Consider the following 21,284-nt stretch of genomic DNA (forward strand, 5'->3'; position numbering starts at 1 on the left):
GCCTACTCTGATTTCTGTTAGCAAGCCAATCTTCGACCCATACCTTCTTCTACCTATTATCCCTGATACCATAACCATTTATTTCCACAATAAAATTTACCCATCAGATGTCTTCTGGAAATATAAGTTCATTATATCCACTGGCTCCCTACCTACAGCGCTTCATATTCCCTCATTGCACTCTGATAAATTGGTGAAACATTATTTCCCTTTCACAAAACTGTGATGTCTCTACCTTGAACCTTTCAAACTGCCTGTTACAATGGGTTTCATAATAGCTTGCAACATCTTCCCCATGACAGATGTTCAGTTAGCCAGCCTATAATTTCTCGCTTTCTGTCTCTCATCCTTTTCAAACAATGGAATCACATTTGTTACTCTCACATCAAATGGAGTCTTCCCAATTTTGGAAAATTTAAAGTAACACATCAAATAGCTCAGCAGCCACTTTCTTTAAGATCTAGATTGTGGTGCATCAGTACCCAAGGACTTGTCAATGCATGGATTCAAATTTCTGCTCAGGATCACTTTCCTAGAAATGATAATTTTCTTGAGTTCTTCCCTCCCTTTCATTAACAGATTTATAGCTACTTCTGGAATGTCCATTCTATTGTCTACAGTCAAGACAGATAGAAAAAAGCCTGTCTAATTAATTTGCCACATTATTATTTTCTATTATCAATTCCCTTGACCCATTTCCATGGGACAAATGCTCACTTTATTAACTTTTATTGTAGTAAACTTCAACAGCAACCTTCTGTTTTGATATTTCCACCTACATTTTCTCATATGCCTTTTCTTTTGCTCCATAATATTTTAGTCATTCTTTGCTGTTTTTATCTCTGTCCAATTCTCTAACCAAATTCTAATGTGTGTAATTGTATGCTTTTTCTTTAAGTGTGTGACTAGTTTTAATGTTTTTATTTAAACATCAATGGTAGGTCTTCCCTGGATTTTTCTTGTTGTATCTTTTTGTATCTACTTTGTGTATTCTGATTCAGCTGTTTAAATATTGGCCACTGTATCTGTATTGACCAATCATTTAACCTAATTTGCTAGTTCATTTCAACGAGCTCCGATTTCATGTCCTCATAATCGCTCTCTTGCAAGTTTAAAATATTTGCCATCCTAGTATACAAACACTCTCCCTCAAACTAAATGCAAAATTTGATCATATTACGTGCCATGCTGCCTCTGGTGGGCTCAAAATAAGGCAATTAATTTATCCCATCTCATTGCACATTACCAGGTCCAGCATTGCCTGCTCTCTGATAGGCTCCACAACATCCTATTTTAGGAAACGATCCCAAAAACATTTGATGAACTCATTATTTGTTTGCCCTAGATCCCATTGGACATTTCATAAGATGTTATCTTGCGACATTCCTCCTGATTGGTCTAGATTCGTTAATACTGGCTTTAATTTCATGTTAGTAGGTTATTTTCTCATTGCCTTGTCATTATGAAATCTATTCCATTCTAATGCAATTTACATAAAACTTATGAACTAGAAGCAGGAGTAGACCATTGGGTTCCCTCAGTCCTGCTCTACCATTCAATAAGATCATGGCTGATAGTTTGTTTTGAATCTCACATCCCCATATATATTGACAAGCCTTGATTTCCTTATGTAACAAGAATGTATTCATCCTTGTCTTAAAAATATTCAATCTTTCACCTCCATTGCCTTCTGAAGTAGCCTTCCAATATCGCACAATATTCTCAGAGCGACAAAGAAAATCCCCTCATCCTTGTCCTGAAATTCCAACCAGTCTTTTTACTGATCCCAGTTCTATTTTGTTACATGATCTCTTTTAAATCAATAAATTTTCTTTGCTGTTCCGAAAGGAGCTCTGTGGGTGCACCAAGAGCCCAGAGATTGCACCAGTTTAGGAAGAAAGCTCACCATCACCGTTGCAAGTACAGTTAGGATTGGGTAGTAATTGTTGGCCTTGCCAGCAACACTCTCATCCCGTAGGGGGGGAAAAAAACAATGAACCCCTCCTCATTCGGATTCTCCTATCCTCACCCAAGACATGGTGAGGTTAAAGATAGAATCAAGACAGGGGCTTGACCTATGATATCCATATTGCTGTAGTTCACCCCAAATTTCAGTGTTCACCTGTTTTTCTTTACATAATCATTGCCAGAACTTCAATCAAATGATCCTTTAGTGATTCTCCAAAATTTACAATACTAATATCTACAAATAATGTTAAGCAAATTGAGAGACGTCAGTACCTGGTGGAGTGCTCTGTCAGAACTGAATTAACTTGTATGGACTCACTTATTCTACATAATCACTGTATCAGGGCAATGAAATGTAGATTGCGGCAGACAGCAACCAAGCTTGTTAATGATCATAACCATTTCTTTTTGCATGAATTATTCATCACCCAATGAAAACTGAAAAAACAACAAAGATGGGTTTCTTTAAAATCTTGTTCTTCAGGCAATGGTGAAAGCGCACTTGTGAAAGAATGGGGGAAACTCTTATAATTGGATGGAAATTATATGAATCCCAGGGGATGTAGATTTAAGATATGTTTAGCCAAATGATAAACAGACTAGACTTACACGGAAACTAGAGCAAGGATAATGGTGCCTGTTCCAAGAGTCTGGGCTGCAAAAACTATATCAAATGTCGCAGTTCCTTTCTTAAACACAACTGTATTTTACATTGTCCATTTAAAACTGTATTGTCAAACTCCACTGTGACAGGAAGTAATATTCTGATGATCAGAACAAGAATGTTCTGATGCAGTTGTAAAGTGTCTTTGCATGGTGACAGTTAGTATAAAATAAGTTGGCATTGAGGTTAGCACTGTGCATAATGCAAGCTGATAAATAGATTTATTATCTCAGCAATTGACTCACTAAATCGCGATGGAAATCGAATGAATGTGTTTGACCTCCCCCCCCCCCCCATCCTGTGGGAATTATTTCACTGCTGCAGATTGTCACAATGGGGAGCTGTCATGTTCCACTGAACTTATTCCTCTCTCTCTCTCTCATAACGTGTTCAGGTTTCTGCTGACAGTTTTGATGTCTCACTGTAGTGAGGGATAGCAGAATAAATGAGCACTTGGAACGCAGATGACCTTTATGACAGAGACAGGCATGTTTACCTTCCCCTTCCCCCGCTCCAGTTAGCAAGCTTTTATTTTGATTTTCTTGCCTTGAATGTAATTACAATCTTTGCAGCTTTCGCGCATTTTATAATGACCTGCAATGTGTGGTAAACCGGCGAGAATAACCACTTTTGCTTCTCGCTTCCCTTTGACTGAATTTCGATCAGATCCTCTTCAGCTTTCCCCTAATCCAAAGTGTTTTAGTAACAATTTTTCTCACGATTTTAACCGTGGCTGGATCCATTAGTGAAAGGCTGCCGCCTGATCCCTCATTTTTTTTTGGCATCCAGGGCAGAAGCTCCTAATACTTGGCTTTAATAGCTCCGGGTGCATCGTGCTGACGAATGGCACTCTTGCTAATTGTGACTAACCTGTAACCACTTGTAATCAGTAAGTAGCTGGAATAGACTCAGTGTATCTCCGACGTTGGGTCATGGGTGAGGGTGGGATGCTACATTTGTTACTTGCTGCACGCTTGTTGTTGACATACAACTCTTTGGCAGTCGAGGTGGTGAAATGACACAGAGGACTATTAATGCTGTAAAATAGAAAGAGACAGAAAACCTCTCTGGACTCATTGAAATACATCTGCGTCACTGACAAGATGGGGGGGGGGGAGGGATGGATGGATGGAAGTGACAATTTGGATCTGAGATCTATGACAGCACAGTTATGTGTGCGCGCGTGCATATATAGGGACCACATTGCTTGCAGTACCTGTCAAAGACTCTTCGTTGGTTTTCTGCAATTCTCTGGAGTCAGCTGCGTGAAGTGGGGAGGAAGCTTGTAGGTGACTCTTTTAAGGTGTAAAGCCACCTGCCCTGCCTGCAGGTTGTATCGTACTGTTCACAAGATAACCTCGTCATTCTGTCTGAGTGAGGGTTTCAGCAATTAGTGTGTGCACCGCTCAAATCTGGGCGCCCCCAATGTAAAGCATCCACACACACACACACATACACACACCAGTTCTGTGCCTCGCTCCATACAACTGGACTCCTCCTCCTCTTCCCCCTACCTCCCTCCTTCTTGTTTTATTTTCGCTAAACTCTTACACTTGATACACATACACACACGAAGTCAGCAGGAGTTCAGACAGCAACGACATGTCAGGCTCCGGGAGGAAGGAATTCGACGTGAAACACATCCTGCGGCTTCGCTGGAAACTGTTCAACCACCCGCCGTCCAGCTCAAGCGGGACTGGGGGCTGCCCACAGCAGCAACAACAGGACAGCTTCGAGCACTGGGGCACCAGCCAGAACAGGCTGAAAAATCACAGTCACGACAGAGGCATCGGCTCCTGGAAAAAAAGCAGCGCTCTCAATGGCATCCTGCCCCCGGGACACAGCAGAGGTGGCACATTGCAGTGCCAGACCCAGCAACGCACTGTCTTTTACGTGGAAACGCTGGAAGAAGTGCCCAGGTTAGAGTTTACCAGGGAGGGCACGGCAACACTGGAAGAAGTGAAGAAGGAACTGGTGAACACTGACTGTTGTGAGGGAACAGGTGATGGATGCCTGCACAGGTATACATAGCTTTCAATCTCTCAAAGTAACTTTTTTTTAAAAGAAAAAGACACAACCCCAGTTGTTTATGTATCTTGCCTTCTGTATTCACACTGTTTGGCATAAAATAGATACAGTTAGCTTCTTAGCAATAGTTTTGAGAAAATGATGATAATTAAAAATCTGATAGAAAGGGATAGACCTCTACTGGTTTAAGATTAGATTAGATTACTTACAGTGTGGAAACAACTACTGGAGTTTCTTTAAAAAAATACAGGCTCTGTCAAGTGTTTTGGATATAGTCCAAACACTAACATTTGTGAACTAAATGTGAATTAGTTTGTCATAAACACAAATGAGCATAAATTGTTGTTGAAAATTTACAAACACACACATACTGCCAAATTACTTATTATGAATCTTGTCTATCAATGAATTCTTGTTTTAGAATATCTTCCCTGATTATCTTAAATCCAATTGCCTATTTATTGGGTACATTGCGCAGGGAGGAAGGGATGTTAGTCTGAGCCATTGTCCTTGTGATCAGTAATCAGTTTCAAGGCAGCATTGTTGGAGATGTGCAGGTTGGTCTCCAGGTGCTATCTTGATCTGGATTGATGAGAAAGTGGAAAGAAGGGAGAAAAACAGTAAAAGGAGGGAGACATATCTTTTTCACTTACTGTAACTTCTTCCCGTCTCTTCACTAACCAAAAAAAGACTTCTCTTCCTACCTCCACTGACTGCATTGTGCCAGGCATGGTAGGGTTACCCAAGGAGTAATTATCCCCAGGCAATTCATTAGTGTTCCAAGTTTTCATTTCTGAGCCTGGAAAGTAGCTGCTCAGCTGTGGAAGACTTCACAATCAAGTCACATTTTGACTTGGTTCCGTGTCCAATATCCAGCAGAGCTCAATAATCATATTATCTTTAATCTCTTAGCCCATCAGAACACTTCTTTGTTCCTCCAGTGAATTCACTGCAAAATATAGGGTAAACTTCGTTATGAATTTCATGAAGCATGCTTTGTGTTTTAATGACAACGGAAGAACTTGAAATATTACCTTAAAAAAGTCCATGTTGTGTGTCTAAAAGGGGCTCTAATATGGAACTTTCCACGTGGCCCAACAGTAAAAATGCTGACATGAATTTTTCCTCAAATACTTACATTTACATCTTCTAATTTGCGAGATTTTTATTTTTAATTCATCATTTTTGTAGTTATTTTAATCAGTTAGTTATTTTGTCCAGACGTGCTATGACACACTTCCAGGGTGGAAGAGACTTGGAACCCTTGGTCCAGAGGTAGGGGCAAATAGTGTGTGATTTTATAACTATCTTGTTGTGCAGGTTATTCACTTGAGAGAATAAACAGGAATGATTCCCATCGGGTTGAATTTCCTCTTGAGATGTGTTAATACGACATTTTTTCTTACCCAATTTCTATTTTTCATGAAACAATATACAAAGAAAACCCTTAAATGACAAATATATACATTCAAATAGAATCTGTTGAGTTTTCTTTAACTATTCTATTAGAGAAGGTTTAAATCATTCGCAAATCTGGAATTAATTAAGCCAAGGTCAGGAAACTAAGCTCCTGTCTTTATTAATAACGATTCAGAGGCAAAATAAGAAATTCTGTTGATCTGAAAAGCAAAATTGGTTAATCATTAATAGAAAAAAGGTGAAAAGTAAGATCATATTTTGTTTCTTTTTCAGTGCTGAGTTAAACCTTGGTGAATAACTCATTTCCAGTACAATAAAATAAATATTTGTTCTGGATTATGATCACTTATTATTTTATTATTAATTTCCATAATGTTAATGAAATTAATTGATTTGCTAGAGTGAAATACAATTTGCAAAACAGTAGGGTAAACAGAAAAATACATAGCATTTTTACAAAACATTGTTTAGCCACTAGATCTCTCAAAGCCCTCTACAACAAACAAATAAACTATGCAATTTATCCAGTATTGTAATTGTGACAGCCAATGTGCACTCAAAAATTTCCAGAGTTGGCAAAGTGCCATTCCTGAAATTGAGCTCAAAAGTCTGAAGGCATGCTGCAGTGTCAGAGGTGCAGTTTTGCAGCCAAGATGTTAAACCAAGGTCCCTTGGATTGGTCTAAAATAGCTCATGGCATTATTTTGAAGAAGTATTGACCCCATTGGGCAACCCAATATTTATTCCTCAATCAGCACTTTTTAAAAGGAAATTGACTGCTTTATTTATACACTATAACTGTGATTACACTGAAAAAGTACTTAATTGACTGCAAAGCAGTTTGGGATATGCTGAGCTCCTAAAGGATGCTATATAAATGCAAATCTTTCAATTAATCTAATGTGTCAAATAGGAATTCTATTGGTTTGCATTGTACACTAGTCTTATCTGTTGTCATATTTCACATTCACTAATCATCATTGTGCTCAATTCCATCAATTGCTCAGTGGACAAGTTAGATTAGAATGGTTCTCATGTTTTGATTTTTGTTGAAAAATTGCTTCAGTTTTCTTCTGAAAGCTTGGCTGAAGTTGTGCAGAATTTAAAGCACTGAGACAATCTGAGGCTCAAATGAAGAATGCTAGTATTTGTGTACTAAGCAAGCCTCCTCATATTCTACTTTATCTGACCCTATTGGCTTAACCTCCTGTTGCTTTCACGACACATGTTTATAGAGCTGCTGCAGAAATCCTAATCATGCTATTATTTAAGCAGAAAGAGTGAGCAAGAATCTAAAGAAAAGGCAGAGACTGTCAAAAATTTGCCACCATGAGCTGTATCTTCAAGTCATCCACAAGGGAAACTGAGAAAAAATTTCAATAAGCAATAATTGTGACTCAGTTAAACTACATGGGCAATAATACAGCCACAGCATCCAGGGTGAGCAACTTCAGTTAGATAGATGAGGTTGGAGAAATTAGGCTGTTCTTGAACAAAAGAAGGTGGAGAGAAGACTTGACAGAGGTATTCAAAATAATCAAGGGTCTGGATGAGTAGGAAGGGAAATGGTGTTATCAAATTGTAGAATGATGTGGAGGTGCTGGTGTTGGACTGGGGTGGACAAAGTTCCTGATGAAGGGCTTTTGCCCGAAACCTTGATTTCGCTGCTCGTTGGATGCTGCCTGAACTGCTGTGCTCTTCCAGCACCATTAATCCAGTATTTGATTTTCAGCATCTGCAGTCATTGTTTTTACCAAAGTTAAAAATCACACAACACCAGATTACTGCCCACCAGGTTTATTTGGAAGCTAGTACTTCCAAATAAACCTATTGGACTATAACCTGATGTTGTGTGATTTTTAAAATTGTAAAATGATAGAGAGCCAGGAAGTATAGGTTTAAGGTTATCGGCAAAATAAAAAACCATGCAGTCACGAGGAGAAATGTTTTCATGCGGGTGTTTAGCATCTGTGATGCCCTGACTGAGAGTGGGTGGACACGAGCTTAATCACAGCATTCGAGGGGGACTTGGATTATTATCAGAAAAAGAAGCATGTGTGGGTCTCAGGGGAGGAAGTAGGGGCAGGGCATCAGGCGAGTTGTTCCTTTGGTACAATAGACAAAAGTGAGGACTGCAGATGCAGGAGTTTAGAGTTGAGAGTATGGTGCTGGAAAAGCGCAGCAGGTCAGGCAGCATCCAAGGAGCAGGAGAATCAATGTTTTGAGCGAAAACCCTTCATCTATGTTCCTGAACCCCCAGATCTCTCTTATAACTGATGCCCTTCATCCCTAGAACTACTCATAAAGTACCTCATAGATTAATGGCTCTTCTTCAGCATGGGGACTAGAAAGTTGGTTATTGGATTAGCCTAACAGAATCTCAGAATGGCTATTGTACTTGTGAGGCCAATCTGATGCTACAATGTTACCAGCTGTAATGCTTGAAATACAATCAGGAACAAGCATCCTGACCAAATTTTCCCTTTTGAAACCCAAAAGTGCTGCTCTCATTGCACCACACTTGGTGCTTCGAAAACTGAGTTCTGCTAATTGTACACAGTTGAAGCATGTTCCTGGAAATTTTCCAGTCCTTGTGCCTCTAAAGAAGTGCCTTTAAACTATGAGGTATTTTATGAATAGCCCCAGGGATGAAGGACATCAGCTATAGGGAGATCTAGGAGTTCAGGGACATAGTTCATTGAAAGTGGCATCACAGGTAGAGAGGGCGGTGAAGAAGGCATTCATTAGTCACAACATTAATTATGGGAATTGGGATCTTACATTGAGGCTGTACAGGACATGGATGATGTCACTTTTGGAGTACTGTACATAGTTCTAGTTGCCATGCTACAAGAAGGATATTATTAAATTGAAAAGGGTGAAGAAAAAAATTGTAACAATGTTACTGGAATTGGAGTGTTTGTAGGTTAAAAGGAGAGGTTGGATAGGCTGGGATCTTTTTCCCTGGAGTGTAGGATATTGAGGGATGACATAACAGAGGTTTATAAAATCATGAGGGGCATTGATAAGGTGAATAGCCAAGGTCTTTTCTCTTGGGTAAGATCATAGAATCTCTGCAGTGTGGAAGCAGGCCATTCAGCCCATCGAGTCCACTTCAACCCTCAGAAGAGCATCCCACCCACACCCAACCCCCTACCCTATAATTCTGCATTTCCTATGTCTAATCCAGCTAGTTTGGAAATCCCTGAACACTACAGACACTTTAGAATGGCTAATCGACCTAACCTGCACATCTTTGGACTGTGGGAGCAAACTAGAGAAACCGGCTGAAACCCACGCAGAAAAGGCGAGGACGTGCAAACTCCACCCAGACAGTCAGCCGAGGGTGGAATGAGACCCTGGTTCCTGGTACTGTGAGACAGCTGTTCTAACCACTGCGCCGCTGTGCCATAAGGGAGTTCAAATCTAGGGGACATAGGTTTTTGGTGAGAGGGGAAGGATTTAAAAGGGATTTGAGATGCAACATTTTTGTGGGTATATGGAATGACCTGCCAAAGGAAGTGGTAGATGCAGGTACAGTTTCAACATTTAAAATACATTTGGACAGGTCTATGAATAGAAAAGGTTTAGATGATTATGAGGCAAATGCAGGCAAATGGAATTTGTTTAGTATGGGAAACCTGGTCATCATGGATATGTTGGACTGAAGGGTCTGTGTCTGTGTTGTTTGCCAGTATGACTCCATATGGCAATACCAGTAAAGCTGGGACTGTTCCCTTTAGATAAAAGTTTATTAAGAGGGGATTTTATTGAGATGTTGAAGATTCAGGTTTTTTGAGAGAGTAAATGGAGAGAATACATTTCCAGTGGCAGGACAGTCAGTAACCAAAGAGACACTGATTCTGATAATTGGCAAAAAATCCAGTGAGTAGTTACTGAGATTTACTTTTGCTCAGCACATTCCTATGATCTGAAGCACATTGTTTGAAATGCTGGTGGAACCAGATTCAAAGATAACTTTAGAAAGAGAATCATGTATACTTAATCAGAGAGGAAAATATAAAGAATGGGAGAAAGAGAAGTGTAATCAACAGGTAAATCTTTCAAAGAGCTGGCACAGTTATGATGGACCAAATGACCTCCTTCTGTTCTGTATGGCTGTTTTGAAGGCAGGTAGCAGAGTCACTTTAAAATACATTCGTGAGTATGTGTATATCCTGCGAGATAGCTTAGCCAGGTTTTCTTGAACCAGAGCCAGATTATTCTGTTACATGTGAGAAACAGGTGGTAGATTCAACTGTCCAGAGAGATAGCTGAGGGGTTCTGTTTGAGTTGTTTGCTTCAAATACATATATTAAACATAAGATTCATGATACAATCAACTAAAAACCACACAAAACAGTTTTGAGGAGGGGTGGATGTTGGGAAGGAACAACAGAACAAAATGATTATCAGATCAGGTAGCTGACTCTTTAAAAAATCAATCTGCAGTTCAGTGCTTTTTCAGTACAGTGTAGCAGAATCGAAGCAGATCTTATTGTGAAAGGTGGAATTGCATGACTTCACCCCGTAGGGGTTGCCTATCTCTCCTGGTTGTGTAGCCTGTGCAGAAATCTCTTGTGATTCTCACTTAGACAGCATGCCCTGCATGGAAAAGGCTAGTAGGTATGAAAAATGTGTACAGCACGGAGCTGTGGAAAATCAGCAGAGGATTTATGGATATTATTACTTTTCATATAGGAAATGGTATATGCCAATTCTTCACGCCACTCAATAACATTGCCATGGTTATAACAGTGAAGATGAAATTGTATTGCAAAATGCTTTCATCCCAAACAGTATGTTATCTAAGTAGTGGATAAATGTGTTTTCTTGTTCAATTTAAGAGAGAGATTATTTTATCCGTTTTCTTTTTTTAACTTTTAATGATTTAACTTCTCATTAAAACCATCGCCAATGAGAATTGTAATTTGTCACTATGCAAACTGACTATGTATCTGGTAAATAGGCTGATTACTGTGATGGCAAGTTTGTAATAAAGTCACCATGAGAACTATTTCTCCTCTATTTTCCAACGCCCGGTGTAAATCACTTACATTCAACCACATTTCAGCACTAACGCTGCAATGAAAATTGATTTTCTATGGAACAGAAACAGGGAAAAAATACATAAAGCATCAGCCATGCACTGTTTCATGGCCTGTGCTGGCAGGCATGCACATATGTGGGTGGACTGTGACAGGATGGACTTTGATTGTAATTCTCCATTAATTAAATAGTACACCAACAACATCTTGTCACCTGGGCAAGGTGCTGCTGGTAATTGAAGCCACAATGTAAAACAGTGGGGACTATTATGTAGTTGAGTCTGAGTTACTGACGCACACTCCTAGCACGTGAATAAGACAATTTGTAACCATTTTCCAAACTGGGTTAGTGCCTACAACAAGCAACTGGAAGCTTCGATGAAAAGCATTTTCTTTTTCCTTTTGCACCATCTCGACAAATTAATGTAAAATTTATATTTCAACTGTGTCAAAATCAGTACTGATACCTCTGCATCTGGGGAATCGTAAGATTAAATAGTATGAGATAGCCTAATCATTTGCCACTTGGGAATGTTTGAAGATGGTGGTAAAGGGAGACAAATGGCAGAAATGGTAACCAAATGGAAAACCTTTTGGTTTTGTCATCTATGAATGTGAATTTCTTCTTTTCCTGAAATAGTGTATAACTTTAGCGCACAAGCTCTCCATCAATTCCGCACAATTTATAGTTATAGTGGACTGAGGACATGATGATGCAGGTGGTTCTGTTCTGTGCACTGTTGATATAGTAACACACCAGAATAAGTCTTGATGTCATATCTGATGATCTTAAGCTGTTGATCAGCCCAGAGAGAATGTCATCATTCTTGCTGATGCTTCCATTCTGGTGATCATGGGTTACCAGTGCATTAGGTAAACTAACATTTTCAATCTCTCAGAGCTTTAACTCTGTTCTCACACTTTTAGGCAGTTACTTCCATGATTCAAAAATTTAACCACTCAAAAATTGCAGATGCTAAGAATGTCATGATGCTTATAGGAAATGAAAGTAACATTTCATAGGTCAGTGAGTATCTGAACTGGACAGAGTACTTAACATTGCAATTCTATACCCTTTAAACAGAACAAGAAGATGTTATCAAGAGACACCAGTTTAAAAGAAAGGAACACCATAATGAGAAAAGTGAACACTTTTAATATTTAAGTAGAGCAATTAAGAAGCAGGAACGATCTACTTTTTGATTATTTGTGAAGATACCCCTTTGCTTTTCTTTGCAGTTGCTTGGAACATTAAAGAGCTGCAAAAGAAAACCTCAAAATTTGCAGCCCCCACCCTTCAGAACTTTTTTGTTTGCTATTTTAACTTGGTAACAGGGCAAACTGTAAAAGGTTGAGCCAGAAGAAAATGTATACTGAAAAGTTATTGTTTTAAATGGATTAAGTTCTTAATCTTTCATGCAATGTTATTAATACCAGCATTGCTTTTGCCCATCCCTAACTGCCCATGCAATGAAAGGCTTGCACAAACTAATTTCCTTTGATTCTTGGCGGTCTCAATTTGGTTTTATGCTGTATGTGCGATGCAGAACCTGGACTCAAACTACAATCTTTCATAAAGACTCTTGTTCCAATGTAAATACATCACGTTGGCACCACCTTCAAAACACCAATATGATTTAGTTAGATGGCCTGGACAAATACATTTCCTTGATAGAGTAATGGTTAATTTATTTTGTAGCAAATTGTTGATAAATCCCTCACCCAGGAGTCGAGGCTTTGTGCTATTTCACTACTTCAAAACCACGCAAACCATAACGGCACTGCATGTGGTAGTCTCAAACTACAGTGAGAACAGCTTTCAGGGAATATTACAAACAGAACTGCATATATCTGAAGTCATGCAGCACCATGATTAGTTTGTTTGCTTCTACTTGGAAGAAGGAGCTTGAGGCTGACTTACTTTGATGGAAAGTGGAGATGGAGCGAGATGGCAGCGCAATTTTAAGCAAAACTATAAGTGATGGGGTTGGGAAATCATGGGCAATGCATTCAGTTGCTGCTGCAAGAAAGCGTTGGATAAAATTGAAGGGAACCTGGAGGAGGAGATGAAAACTTAGTGCATTGTCAGGACATCCACTGTAGAATTATTCATCACAGACAACTTTTTCTTACCTCATTAGCAGCAGAGCTTTGACCTGTATTTACTGCTCTCACTTTGCCAGAGGAGGAAATCCATCATTAGAGGAATCTGTGCCTGTCTAATTCTGCTGGAATTAAAAGGTTTGCCACAACTGACAGCAGAGGGATCTAATTGACTGATCTCTTCGTGATGATTTATGATGCAAAGGACAGTTTATTCTTCTGAACTAAATAAGCATTTTTGACTGGAAATACATAATTCATTAATGTTCAAGTACACCTGAGTACACTTAATCCTCAGTGTTCAATAACCCTGAATGTATCTGTAATTTTAATATTCAGTGTGAAAATTTTTCAAATGCTAGCAGTAGTGTGGGAATTTTGCAAGTTATGAGCATATGTAAAGTTTTACTCCACAAAAGTGACTGTGAAGAAATGGCAAGCAGTATGAGGTTATTCAGCCCCTTGAGATTGTTCCATCCTTCAGTTAGATCATGCCAAACTGTGCAGGTTGAGCCAACTGTGAATTACTGGTCAATGTTATGCAGAAGAGATCGTGTACTGAAATTTTATTGTTCATAAGTGGGTGAAATTCTTTAATTTTGTCATGGAATATTATTAATACCAGCATTGCTTTCATTCATTCTTTACTGCCTTTGTAATGAAAGGCTGACAGAGACTAATCTGATTTTCCAGGGTCTCATGGGGGTATTTTGCATGTCTTACCTTCTGTGAAAGCCTATCCACCTGTCTTGGTTCTATAAAGTTAGTAGCCTTGCCTGTCAACATGAAATTAAAGAGGGGAAATTTAAAATAGAGGCATTATCAGGACTTGAGCCAATGCCCATCAAGTGAATGTAAGGTGATGGCTGAATAACATTTGGTACAAGTGAAGATGCAGGAAACAGCATTTTGAGTGAGCCAAACTGTACAGAGAGTGGCCAAGAGATCACTTCAATGTTTACACCCCCACCACTCCACACTCTGTCTATGTACCATCCATGCCAACATATGTCTCCCATTCTCGACCACTGAAGATCCAAAAGCCAGCGCTCTAACTCTAACAGGAACATGGCTGTTTCAACAGAGCAATGAATGTCTAGTCTCTGAGCCATGCCCCCAAGCCAGACTTCCATTACTTTATGGAAATATCTGAAATCCTGGGAAATCACAACTTGATTAACAACTCTGACTCACTGCTCTTTTCCGTCAATTTGACAGTGTTTATTGATATGTTTAAAAGGTTTCAAATGTGTGAAGTTTTTGCTATGATACCTTAAAGGTGTTGGATGATTGACACTTTTATTAGGAGTTGGTCAAAATAGTTTATTTTAAGAAAGTGGAAAATAATGAATAATTAGCTTCTTTAACAATTTTTAAAACAAAACTACTGTCATTGTGAGGTGCATTGCTTCTCTGTAGTGGCTGAATGAGTTTAGAAATGCCAGAGTCTTTAAAGGACCAGAAGGGTTGAGTTGACAGGTAAAGTTCAGTGTGGGAGTGGGGAACATGGAACCTGCATAATGTTGGGGGACATGATGAGGAGCTTTTGATGTTACTTGCAAAAGATTGTCCTCATGCAGACGTGGGTCACAGCATCAAAAGTATTGTAAACCGTGAGTGTAATAAAAGCCTGGCCCATCTTCATAGTCATTAAGGGACTGAGTCACATCTATCTCTGCAACAAAGCAGCCCATTTGGGAGTTGCGTGTGTGAGTTCATGGACCAAACCAGCATGGACCCTTAAAAGTCATGCCTGGAGATTGGAAAGCCTGGAAATTTGATTGGGAATCCCAGAATTAGGACCCATCCTCCACTTTTAAAAGACTCCTGAGTCATCCAGACTGGACAGGTACAGACCAAACTCTGGGACCACCATGATTCCACCAGAAACAGGTCCTAACCATGTGACCTATGAAAACCTCAGTTTAGAGGGGAATGTGTGTTTGCAGTTTTACATTTGCTTATTCATTGTTACTTTCCTTTCTCTGGAGTAAGGCACATTGCTTATAATTCTGATATGAATCGCTTGCCAAGCTTGCATTTTCATCAGCAAGCATGGTCTCTTATTCCACGCGAGTAGCAATGCATCTCTGAGCACTTTATTACTTAAGTGTACTGTGAAGTAAGACACTCAGGGAATGCTGCTTTATGTTTCAATGTTTCTCTTAATCTGGAAAGTGTGAAAATTTAAATAATGATCTACTTGATATTACAATAACATCTTTGTTGCAAACAGATTTTTTTGCCTTTTCAAACTGCTTATTTTAGCCAGGTTATCTGTTTCCACAATTTTATATGCACTTTGGGGAAAGTTCTCGTGCATTTGCTGCATAATATTTGTTTGAAATTATCCTTCTGCAATGAACATTATTCCAATATTGTTTATTTTTGAGTGATGGAATTGCTTAAGTCTTAAGGGAACAAATGCAGAATACAAAGCACCAACCTGGGGAACAACAATTGGCTCCAATAATCTCCTGTGAAAATGTTTACCAATCAAACTGGATACTGAATAATGCAAGCTAGTATTTGAACAAGCTCTGCCAAAAAGAAAGGCTTGCATTTATGATCCTGGGGTGTTCCAAGTGCTTTACAGCTGATGAGACACTTTTGAAATAGGCAATGGAATCTTCTCCCGTCTCTGGGGGTGAGTTCAGCAACCATTTAATTTGGCAATGTGTTGGCATCCTGAACAACCTCTGCTGGAGTTTAATTCCAGGGGCAAGGAAAGGCCATCAGTAAAGCTTCCTACCCTGCTGCCAACTGACCTCCTTCAGTGATGGATTGAGCAGATGGAGGCCTCACTCCGCTGGGACTAACCCAGTTACACATGATTTTGTCGCCCTGCAGTGTGTAAGGGAGGTGAAGCTGTTCAAGTCAGTTATCTCTAATTTACATTGCTAAAGATTTACAGTGTTTCAGGGAATAACCAAATCGGGCAGGTCTTTCTGTAGTTAGGACTGTGGTTAGGACTGTTGTTCCAGTTCCAACCAGACCTCCCGACTTTTTTGTTAACCTGTGACCTCCGCTGTAGTAAAGCTCCCCTTTCACCTTGTGAACTGAGTTATCTGTGTTGTTGTGACACTTTTGGAGGCGGTGGTGATGTGGTGAGGTTCCACGAGAGATGCTGGCCATTGACTGACAGTTTGTGATAAGTAGGATGTCCAGTCCTTAGGCCTTGCCATTGTGTGTGGCTTGGTGGGTCTTCCCAAGGTGATACAATACAGGGTCTCTCACTGGCTGTCTGGCTGCAGGGAGATCCAGATTTCACACTCGTATTCCATTATCAGTCATTGTGTTTTGCTGAAAGTACATCAACCATTTTGCACTTTGCTAGTTCCAGAAAGTATGGTTATCGTTAAATAAAAATGCTCTTTTGGGAAGGAAATCTGCCATTCTTATCTGGTTTGGCCCACATGTAATTTCAGATGAAGGGAATTCCTGATGAAGGGCTTTTGCCAGAAACGTCAATTTTCCTTCTCCTCGAATGCTGCCTGACCGGCTGTGCTTTTCCAGCACCACACTCTTGGATGTAACTCCAGAGCCAAGCAATGTAGTTAGTCTTAAGTGCCCTCTGAATGTCCTTAGAAATGGGTAGCAAATGCTGTCCTTGCCAGTGACATCCACATTCCATGAAGGAATAAGTTTAACTAAAATGTTTTATGAGGCAGGGTATTTCGTCCCACAAAGTGGTGTCTGATGGGAACTCCATCACACTCCCATCTCCACCCTGATGAAGTCTGTAGTGAGAGGCACATTCCAGCCTTGCCACCCCCACTGCAGTTTGAGGCCCTTGAGCAGGCAAACTACAAACACCAAACCTTCTGATATGCAGCTCAGCTCCACTATGCATGTTATCATAGAGGTCCTTCAACCAATTGCCTCAGCTGGCTCCCTACCTTGAGCATCCACCCTTTGCCTCCTCATCAGCTGCAATCTGGTCCATTCCATCCAAAGCCTGCCCTTGTTCAAAGACCTACTTGATCCACCAGTGTTGGTCATCAGTAACCCTCACACCACTCCATATTGTTAGATTTCTGTCTGAGTCTTCCACTCCTGGAGACTCGTTGGCGACAGAGCCACAGTCCTCACTACCAAAACAGCTGCTTATTTTGGTAATTCCCTGAAACACTTGTAAAGCTTTAGCAACAGAAACCTAGAAAAAAGGAGTATTCCATTGGGCACCTTCAGCTCACCCCACCATTCCACATTGTCATTGCCATTCCACATTCTATCTCAATGCCAGTCTCATTCTCTTCCCATATGCTTTGACACTGTCTACTCCAGAAATCTATTGACTTTTTTTCTTGAGTATTTTGATAATAATTTTGCCAGCTTTTGTAACAGAGAATTCACAGGTTCACCTCCAACTGAGTGAAGACATTTCTCCATATCTCCGTCCAAATGTGACTTACCTTGTATCCTGAGATTTTGTTCTCTTATTTAGGAGCCTTACACAGAGAAAACATCACTCCTATCTTTCCAACCTAGTCAAAAATGTATGTGTTTTAATGCAATCCACTCTCATTCTTCTAAGCTCCAGTGAACACAGATCCAGATCCAGTTAACTCAATCGACATACCTCATAAGATAACCTTGCTATCCAGATAAATAGTTGGGTGAATCTTTACTGCACTCTTTCTATTTCTTGGATATGGAATCCAAAACTACACACACGACTCCTGCTATGGTCTTACCAAAACCCTGTACAGCTGCAGTAAGTCTTCCTTTCTCCTGTACTCAAACCCTCGTGCACTGAAGGCCAATATGCCATTTGCTTTCGTAACTGCTTTCAGTGACTTGTGTGTAAGGATCTTCAGGTCACTTGGTACATCAATCTTTCTTCACCTAAACCATGGAAATAATACTCAGCCATTCTGTTGTTCCATCCAAAGTGGATAATACATATTTATCCATGTTACACCGCATATGCCATGTAATTACTGACTCACTCAACTTGTCTAAACCAATTTGAATCTTCTTTACGTTCTCTTTACCATTTCATTCCCACCTGGTATCATTTCTGGGACATGCAAACAGCTATTCAGCAAAGGTTAGTGAATGAGGGTGGGTGGATGACTCACAAGTGAATGTGTAGGTGTGCAAGAAGGTAGGGTGGGTGGGGTAAGTATCTAAGGGCATAGAGTAAGTGAAGTAATAAAATCGGAATGTATGGTTAGTCTTTGGTGTGACCCTGAAATCATCATGGATTGTTATAAATATCCATCTGGTTCACGAACATCGAGTAAGAGAGTAAATCTGCCATCTTCATCCAGTCTGATCTGTGTGTGACTCAAGATCCGCCTGAGGCTTTGCTGCAAATATGCTTTTTTTCCCCAACACTTTAGTTAGAATTGTTGTAACTGGCACAAATAATCATTGCAAGTACAATTTACATTGAGCACAGCTATCATTTCTGTGATCTTTTGCATTCGTTTTAGGATTGTTGCACTGTAATTAGGACCCACCTATAAAATGACCGTGCCTCAGTGGTGAATTAATCACATGTAGGAATTATCGATCACCATTTTTTTGCCGGCTGTCGTGGAGATTTTTAAGATTAAACTGGTTCTTTTGGATGCAAGGACACAAAATGATACATTTTAGCAATGTTAAAAGTAACTTTTGTTTACGTTATGTATTCTTCAGTAATTCAGTATGAATATTTTGTCTGGCTAATCTTGATTAATTCAAATCAGCATATTGACTGAAAAATGCTATTTTTTTTGTGATTTAAACTTAAATCTAAAGGCTTAGCAAAAGAAAGTATTTTAAAGCGAAATAAAAATTATTTTAAAAGAATATATTTTAAAATCCTATCCGATTTTACTGACTTTTGACAAATGTTGTTTACCAGTATCTAAACAAGTTTGAGCAGACACTTATGGGTGGGTATTAGTAGAGAAAGACACTTTTCAAAACAGGCACAGTTATCATCAGCGTTGCCTTTGTAGTCAAAGCTGGAACTTCTCTGTAGCCTCATCTGAATATCTTGCCAATTTCCAGTTTTCAGTTCTTTTAAAGAATTCATGGCACGTATCACCAGAGCAAAGAGAGTAATTTTCCTGTTTCCATTTTCCAGTCATATTTCACACTCCTTCCCCAATTGCGGTATTTAGCACTGCACATAGTGCCCTCGTCACACTTGTCTGCTCTTTTGCTTCTATTTGTAAACAAAATTGAGTGCATCAGTGTTTGGTGAAATGAGTCATTATTGTCTACAACACTAAGTTGGGTCAACTACATTGACACAACCAGTAACAGGATACAGGCTGCCTTCAGTCAACATGATGGAGCTGTTTGTTTTGGTAAGAAATGCTACCTTAGTTGTTTCTGTAATTACATTTGAAATGTGTAATAGATACAGAAAAACAAATGACATAAGGTGACATCATGTTTGTATTCAATCTTAATTTGCCGTTAAGACAGTTTCTGAGCTTATGCAAAAATAACAGCCTGGGGAAGATGTGTTAAAAATTACTTCAATTTGGAATCTGCCACAAATGAGACATTGGCTGCTTAGAATTATGTGTTTTTTCCTCAATTTTCTACATACCTGTTTTCCAAATAATTTGTGAAAACGTAAGAGTAACAAGATCCCTCCAGTGTGGAAGCAGGTCATTCAGACCGTCAGGTCCACACTGACCTTCCAAAGAGCATCTCACCCAGACCCACCCCTCTCCCCACCCTGCTCAACAATTAAATCAGTAAGCATCTGAACCAAGTTAAAAACTTTTCCATCAAATATGCTAAACAAAATCAACCAACTGTTGGGTTTTACTTTGTAATAGAAATAAATGTTGAAATTGTATTTTCATTGATGAAAAACATTCTGTTCATTTTTGTTTTAAATTGAATTTCTGAATGGTGGATTGAATGGACTATGTTACAACATTTACAAGTTGTCAGCTTTTATCTATTGTTTGCAGAAACCCTTATCCAAGCATAATGTTTTCTGGGCAATTGTTCTGTATTTATCAGGTTTAGCCTGGTGAACGTAATCTATGAGCAAGGAGCAACTAAACTGCTTGTTCTTGTTCACTGTTAGCCTCTCAGTCATCAATTTCTAAGTATTTATCAAGCAACCTGAGTTTAAATGCTGGCATTCTTTCCATTGTTTCCAGTTGTAAGACTGTACAGGATGATGAACCTGTTTGGCGGCAATGTGAAATACCTTATTACATTTAACACTAGGTACACATCATTATAGGGAAATGGACCATTGCTGCAATATTAAATAGGAACATGCCAAACTTGGCACGGATTCTTATCGCATCCAAAAATGCTACCTTCAGGGTAAAAAGGATTATTCTCACATGATGCCGTTTTTGGTCACAACTATTTGGAATCATTCAATGTGACATTTCCCATCGTAACAGCAGCCCATTGATAATCAGTGAAATAAAACTGCTAAAGCCCAGCAACAAAGAGGACAAGAAATAATCCTGTATTGTGCATTGATTGTATCCTAGCTTGAGTACTGAGTGCATTCTGGTTGCCTTATTTTAGAAAGGATCTAGTGAGACAGGAGAGGATACAAAGACGATTTAGAGGATTGAATTAGAAATGCATTCATTTATACTTGTTTCCTACCATCATGCACAACCTCTAGGGAAAACTGAGAATGGTTATCAACATGCTGAACAATATCATAAATTTCCCTTCCATTGTAACAAGTCCTGACTTGAACCTGGAGCTCCTATCTTGGAGACAGGGTTTCTATGAACTGAGCCTCAAAGCCTTCCATATGTATCAATATTGCTCACCAATGCCAACTCCCCCCCCCCCCCCCTCCAACACACATACACATACCTCAGCTGCTGATGATTTGCTAATACTATGAGGAGAATTTAAGTTAATTTGGTAGTGGAGTGGAAACCAGGAAGTAATACTCATGTTGAATCCAGTGGACGTCTGCCTTATTTATAAGTTTAGACATGGACTGAGTTTGTACATAAGCTTTTATAATTGTCTTTCAATAGATGTTGACAAGATTGTGTTGAATTGGCTGCTGAGATCAGGAACCATTGGAATTTCAATCTCAAGCTTCTGAA

General features: G+C 39.4%; 1 protein-coding gene and 1 pseudogene across 1 annotated transcript in view; one reads left to right on the plus strand and one right to left on the minus strand.

Annotated features, from left to right (window-relative positions):
- The first annotated feature begins 3,975 nt into the window (after positions 1–3,975).
- The window catches only part of LOC140481572 (kelch-like protein 1), a 413,097-nt gene continuing 395,788 nt past the window's right edge, over positions 3,976–21,284 (plus strand). Inside the window, exon 1 of the mRNA XM_072577991.1 lies at positions 3,976–4,653. Coding sequence (XP_072434092.1) covers positions 4,235–4,653 — 419 coding nt within the window. The 5' untranslated portion in view covers positions 3,976–4,234. The remainder of the gene's footprint in view (positions 4,654–21,284) is intronic.
- Positions 7,371–7,520, minus strand: LOC140481706 (U4 spliceosomal RNA; annotated as a pseudogene).

Source organism: Chiloscyllium punctatum, chromosome 9 (assembly GCF_047496795.1).
Source record: "Chiloscyllium punctatum isolate Juve2018m chromosome 9, sChiPun1.3, whole genome shotgun sequence".
NCBI lineage: Eukaryota > Metazoa > Chordata > Chondrichthyes > Orectolobiformes > Hemiscylliidae > Chiloscyllium > Chiloscyllium punctatum.